The following is a 7,283-nucleotide window of genomic DNA, read 5'->3' on the forward strand; positions in this document are numbered from 1 at the left end:
CTCTCCTTGGCTATGATCTGTTTCTGCTTTGTAGATAACACCATCTGCACCACATTGAGATTTCACAAATAGGTGATATCATATGGTATTTGTCTTTTTCTTTCTGGCTCACTTCACTTACTATGAAAATCTCTAGTTTCATCCATGTTGCTGCACATGGCATTAGTGTGTCTTTTTTATGGCTGGAGTAGTATTCCATTGTTTATATGTACCATATCTTCTCTTAAAAATTTTACTATTTTATGATTTTTATTTTCTCCATTATAGTTGATTTACAGTGTTCTGTCAATTTCTACTGTACAGCAAATCAACCCAGTCATACATATATATATTCTTTTTCTTACATTACCCTCCATCATGTTCCATCATGAGCAACTAGATGTAGCTCCCTGTGTTATACAGCAGGATCTCTTTGATTATCTACTCCAGATGCAGCAGTTTGCATCTATGAACCCCAAATTTCCAGTCCATCCCACTTCCTCCCTCTCCCTCTTGGCAACCACATGTCTGTTCTCCAAGTCCATGAGTTTCTTTTCCATGGAAAGGTTCATTTGTGCCATATATTAGATCCAGATATAAGTGATATCATATGTTATTTGTCTTTTTCTTTCTGAATTACTTCATTTAGTATGAGAATCTCTAGTTCCATCCATGTTGCTGCAAATGGCATTATTTTGTTCTTTTTTAATGGCTGAGTAGTATTCCATTGTGTATATGTACCACATCTTAATCCATTCATCTGTCAAAAAACATTTAGGTTGTTTCCATGTCTTAAGAATTGAGGACAGGGCTTGGTTTGCAATAGGGTTTCAACAAATATTTGTTGAGTGAATGAGTTAAAAGGACCAAAGAACTATCTTGGATCTTCACTTTGCTCTGAGATGAGGTGTAGCCAAGGGGATTCTTTCATTTTAGAATTTAATTCTATCTGAAATCCCAGTATCCATATTTCATCAGACTGTGAGATTTCACTTTTCTTTTTCTTTTTATGGGCACACCTGCAGCAAATTGAAGTTCTACAGCTAAGGTTCGAACTGGAGCTGCAGCTTCTGACCTACATTATAGCCACAGCAATGTGAGATCTGAGATGCATCTATGACCTGCAGCTTTCAGTAATACTGGAGCCTTAACCCACTGTGCAGGGCCAGGGACCGAACCTGCATCCTTATGGATACTAGTCAAGTTCTTAAGCTGCTGAGCCACAATGGGAACTCCTACAATATCCATTTTTTGCCCCAATCATAATAATTTGGGCCTTTTATACCACCTCATTACAGGCAGCCCAGTCTTTTAACTGAAATCTTATTCCCAGGTATCTTTCCACCTAATCCTTTCTGTCTGGAACCATATTCAAAGGCACCTCCTCCATGGGGGTGCCCTGAATTAAGTCTCCCTTGCTAAAGGAAGAGCTCCTATCTTTAAGGGAGCTAAATGAGAAAACACTTACCTACTCCTATTCCAGGAATTAACTCTTTTTGGGGTGATTGATAGAGCAAACCTCCATTTCCTATAAAGTAGTGGTTTGTTTTTTGTTTTTTGTGTTTTTTTTTTTTTGTGTGTGTTTTTTTTTTTTTTTTTAGGGCTGCACCTGCAGCATATGGAAATTCCCAGGCTAGGGGTCGAATTGGAGCTGTAGCTCCAAGCCTATGCCACAGCCACAGCAATGCAGGATCTGAGCCATGTCTGCAACCTACACCACAGCTCACGGCAATGCTGGATCTTTAACCCACTGAGTGGGGCAAGAGATTGAACCTGCATCCTCATGGATACTAGTCAGTTTTTTTACTGCTGAGCCATGATGGAAACTCGTAAAATAATGTTTTTTAACTGGGCTGATTCCTCAGCCTCCTACCCACAGGATGCTGGCAATGTCTGGGGACATTTTTGGTCATGATGACCTGGGATGAGGGGAGGTGCTTCTGGTATCTAGGGAATGGAGGCTGAGGATTCTGCTAAACCTTCTATAATGCCAATGAATGGGATAGCCTCCAGCAGCAATGAGTTGGCCCAAAAGATCAATTGTGTCAAGGCTGAGAAACTCTAGAGCAAATCTTACATCTTTCTGCAAAGGTACTGTGTTGCCCTTTGTATCTCCAAAATATAGTAAGTTTATTCCTTGTGCCTCATTCATTTATAAGTCTTCAATATGTTCTGGAAATTCCATTTCAGTACCATTTATTGTTCCTCTACCTGCATAAAATATAGGTGGACTTTCACATCCTTTTTTTCATCTTAAAGCATCTACTTCTCTCCTGTGTATAAATGCTTGTACTGGACCACACCCCTTTTGAGAACCACTCACAGTGTGGTTTAAATCAATCAGCGCAGTCAGCTTTTATTTGGAACAACTGTCTGTTCCAAATAGTCGACTTTGAGAATTCCAAGAAACATAGTAGTGGTCTTTGCAGAAACAGAGAAATATTTGTCTTAATGATGAACCCATTTCCCAACTTTCTGCAACATAAAGAATCTCCCTAATTTTGGAATTAGTTTCCAGAAAGTTTCAAAGTTTTCTTTACCAATTCATTTGGATTTTCCCTTCTCTTATTTGTTTTAGCAAATCAACAATTTTCCAAGCATGTGGCTTAGGTTTGGGCCAGCAGATGATCTATGGTAGACCCAAGGTTAAGACTTTTTCACTGTTAGGTACCTCATGTGTAAAACTATGTTATAGGTTCTTGACTTCAGAAGTAAGATTCCTGTAATGATTGTCTTCTATACCTTTATCACATTATGTTAAAGGAGTGATAGGAGTGATGAACAGGAAATCAAAAGCAAGACCACATTCTAGGCAATTACACATATTGACTTGTTCCTCAGATCATTTATTTATAAGATTATCTCTGTAGTTTGATGTGCCAGGGTTTAATTAAGAATTGCTAATGAATGAGCACCGATTTATCTACATAAATAGGTCTTGGACAAGAAGCAACAGACATTTTGACAGTATTCATTAAATAAAGATGTAATTGCTTATCAAATACACGAAACTAATTTAGAAACCTATCAATTGAGTCTTCTTGATTCCAGTAAGGCAGAAATTATTATTGACTTTCTCTGATGCAAGAAGATTGGATTAGACAATCATGACTATTCCTTTTAGGTGTAAAATCTGTGATTTTTGTGATTTATTCTCTCTACCAGCCAAAACTGATAACAGATGTCTTCAGGAGTTTTAAATGAGGTCAGATATGGAACCAGGTCAGTAGCCATGATTGTGTGACACAGTTAATTTGAAAGGAAGGAAATAACAGGACAGATGGTCTGATGGTTTAGGGGTTTAGAGACTTGCCTCTTTTCACTTATATGAGTTTTACTAATCAATTCCTTTAATATAGTTACATAAGGAGCTTTACTAATATTTAATTACTGACATTTACTGCTTAAACTATGCTCAGAGGCAAAGAATCTAAACATTTTAATCAGAAGGATAAGTTTGATTTATGGCTTTTTCTTAGGTGTGTGACTTTTTTTTTATCAGATTAAGCACTTTTGAGTCTCTATTTTCTTAAAATATAGGTTATTTGTCTCTGAGGTGCCTTACTTTTCAATGATTTATTCAACAAGTATTTATTAGGAGCCTTTATATTCTAAACACCATGGAAGATTCAAAGATCAATAAGCGCCTAAAGAACTTTGTGTATATGCAGATCAATGTTCTTATGCTTCCTTTTGTCTCTGTCGGACACTTTGTTTCCAATGCCTGGTTTGGTTTAGTAATCACCAGATTATGTGCACAAGGCAGTTTGCTGAATGCAGGAAGAAAATACTAGACCTTCTATTCTGATTTGCTTTTTAACCTTTTCTTGGGGTAAATGCTTAATTGGATAGTTTCAAATTTATAGAAAAGTTGCAAAAATAGTATAAAGAACCCCTTTATTTCCACTCCTAGATTCATTAATTATTAAAAATTTCCCCAGTTTTGCTTTATTATCCCTCTCCCAATACTACACAGTATTGGGGTTCTCTTTCCCTCTTAGAGACATGGGATATCTATCTATCTATCTATCTATCTATCTATCTATCTATCTATTATCTATCTATCATCTGTCTGTCTACCATCTCTCAGGGATGTATACAGATATACATAACATGGTTCATTGCCCTGAATACTTCAGTGAGTATTTTCAAGACCATGCTCTCACTTGACCTTGGTATAATAATTAAAATTAAGAAAGTTAGCATTGGTACAGTACTATTATCTAATTTATGGTCCATATTTAGATTGCATCACTCTCCCAATAATGTCCTTCACAGCTTTTTTTAAAAATCCCCGTCAAGAATTGAACGTTGCATGTAGTTGTCATTTCTCTTTAATTTTTCCAAATATGGAACGGTTTTAACAGTTTTAAATAGTACTGGCTAGCTATTTGGTACCATTTCCCTCAATCTGAGGTTGTCTGGCTTGCGCATTTTTGGCAGGGACACTCCAGAAAGGATGTCATGTCTTTTATGGTGCATGCAACATCTGTTGATCTCTTTGCTAGTGATGTCAAGTTTGATCAGTTGGTTAAAGCCGTCTTCCAGGTTTTTTCCCACTTTTCTCTACAGAGGAGGAAGAAATGTGACGTACTCTTATATTGAGGCAAAGGAGAATTCAATTCAATACATCTAGTTTAGGGTTAACTGACACAAAAAAGGGGAGTGGACCTGTTTTGGGTTGTCGCGTTTATTAAATCTAAACATGAAGTGGGAATCTTTAGCTCCGTATTATCTGTATTTACATAAATGAATTATTTACAAGTATTTACTGAGAACTGAATTTGGTTAAGGTGTTATTACTCCAAGTTCTCTTCAAAACCTTAGCTTGCTTCCTAGAATTCTAGTCAGGTCAGCACCAAAAGTATATATATTGCTTTGTTAATTAGGGTGATGAGATATATATATAAGGACTAGGGGAAAACATGGAAACCTACAGGGAGCATTTGGAATTTCCTAGTTCAAAGAAGCCTCATAAAGACTTGTGAAAACAGAACTAGAAAACAAAAGATTATAAATAACTTAATTTGTAGGACAAAAATTAGGTAAAGGACAAACAATTGTGAAGACCATAGGTAGCCTCGTGATTTATAAACTAATTTTTCTGTTTTTTTTTTTCCCTCTAAAATAGCCATAATTTTTATAGTTTGTTGTACTCTTAAAAAGGTCACCGTTTTTGGAGTTCCCTTGTGGCACAGTGGGTTAAGAATCTGGTGTTGTCATTGCAGTGGCTTGGGACACTGCTGTGGTGCAAGTTTGATCCCTGGCTGGGAAACTTGCACATGCCACAGGCAAGGCCAAAAAAAGAAAAGAAAAACAAAATCACGTTTTTTGACTGTCAGAGGACTTATTGAGTTTTCTTTAGTGTTCTTTTAGTATTTTGGATATCTCTAGTAGAGGTACTAGCATAAAATAAAGGGATCTAACATTTGTGACGCTGGAAAAATGAAAGCAAGTCATTAGAGGCAAGCAGAAATGGGTAACATTTAAAAGAGTAGACTGACGGAGTTCCCGTCGTGGCGCAGTGGTTAACGAATCCGACTAGGAACCATGAGGTTGAGGGTTAAATCCCTGCCCTTGCTCAGTGGGTTAACGATCCGGCGTTACCATCAGCTGTGGTGTAGGTTGCAGATGCGGCTTGGATCCCACGATGCTGTTGCTGTGCCATTTAATTTGTTTGCATTTTGTTTTGTGCTTCTTCCTTGCCTGCCCCCAATCTTCAGAAAGGAGCTCATTGCCAAGCTGGATCAGGCAGAAAAGGAGAAGCTGGATGCTGCTCAGCTGGTTCGGGAATTCGAGGCACTGACAGAGGAGAATCGGACGTTGAAGCTGGCCCAGTCCCAGTGTGTAGAACAACTGGAGAAACTTAGAATACAGTATCAGAAAAGACAGGGCTCGTCCTAACTTGAAACTTTTCAATGTGAGCGTAAGAGGTTGGTGCCAGCTATGCGCTGGCCAAAAGATTTTTATTTTAAAGGGATAATGAGTAAAACCTATGCTTCTCCTTATTACCCACATGCCAAATGTCTGTACTAATGAGTTTAATGCTTGCCAGATCCAGTTAGAGAGAAGGGATATTTTATTTTAAACAAGGTGATTAAAGCAAACCTATTACCAGACGTTTTCAGAGCTCATAATTCATTTCCAAAGATATATATTTTTTTCTTGTTTAGCAAGATATGGCCATACTGTCTATCAGGGTAAAAATGCTAGAAATAGAATATTGCCTGACTCCGCTAAGGATCATGAACACAATTAAGCCATGGAACAAAGTAGTAAGATGCTCACTGCAGTTTCACATCTGCATATTTTTAATTTTCACATCTTTATTATTTCGACTTGCTCCATTCTGAACTGTCAAAAACTTCTCTGCCTATGTTTATGTTCACCAGAGTTAGATTTAATCCCTTACTGATTGAGCTAAGAATAAATGGTTGCATATCATAAAAGCTTTCTCATGAAAATATTAGTGGAAAGCATGTTTGTGCCAGAAGCACATTTGCTAGTGCTAACTTGCTGTTGTAATAAAAAGCTGATAAGGCAGCATTTTCTTCATGCCACGTTACCTCCTGGTAAACATCCCTGCTTTTGCTTGTGTGTGTTCTGGGGGAAACAGAAAAGCATTGTTTGGACATTCTTCGGTGAGTTCCCATGTAACCATCAGCAAAATTCTATTATTCTGTTTTGGATTTAAAGTGATGTTTTGAATCAGTGATAACTAATAAGAATATATGAGTAAATTCAGGATTAAAATGATTTGTTCCTTGTTCTATCCATCACCATATTTTCCCAAATTGATCTCTATGTTTTATGTCCATTTCTATTCCTGTAACTTCTTTTTCATTAAACACAGATCAAAACCTTCAATCTGTATTTTGTCCTTTTCGTAACCACCCTTTATGCTGAAAGTTGGGATTGGCTAACCCTTGTCAGAATTTGTTCTTAGTTGTATTTGGAAGGGCCCAAAAACACCAAAGTCCTTTTCTTAGAAAGACTATGGTTTCTCATATAAGATAACTCAGAGCTATGGAGTTCCCCTCGTGGCTCAGTGGTTAACGAATCCGACTAGGACCCATGAGGTTGCGGGTTCGATCCCTGCCCTTGCTCAGTGGGTTAAGGATCCGGCGTTGCCATGAGCTGTGATGTAGGTTGTAGACAAGGCTCGGATCCTGCACTGCTGTGGCTCTGGCGTAGGCCGGCGCTACAGCTCCAATTAGACCCCTAGCCTGGGAACCTCCATATGCGCAGGAGCGGCCCAACAAATGGCAAAAAGACAAAAAAAACCAAACAAACCAAAAACTCAG

The 7,283-nt window shown here is 37.9% G+C and overlaps 1 protein-coding gene across 3 annotated transcripts in view; it reads left to right on the plus strand.

Annotated features, from left to right (window-relative positions):
• MAP3K7CL (MAP3K7 C-terminal like) overlaps positions 1-6,846 on the plus strand; it is a 45,890-nt gene extending 39,044 nt beyond the window's left edge. For all 3 annotated transcript variants that reach the window (XM_021070880.1, XM_013982556.2, XM_021070881.1), the window contains one exon: positions 5,703-6,846. In XM_021070880.1, the coding sequence (XP_020926539.1) occupies positions 5,703-5,883 (181 nt within the window). In that variant the 3' untranslated portion in view covers positions 5,884-6,846. The remainder of the gene's footprint in view (positions 1-5,702) is intronic.

This window comes from Sus scrofa, chromosome 13 (genome assembly GCF_000003025.6).
Source record: "Sus scrofa isolate TJ Tabasco breed Duroc chromosome 13, Sscrofa11.1, whole genome shotgun sequence".
Lineage (NCBI taxonomy): Eukaryota > Metazoa > Chordata > Mammalia > Artiodactyla > Suidae > Sus > Sus scrofa.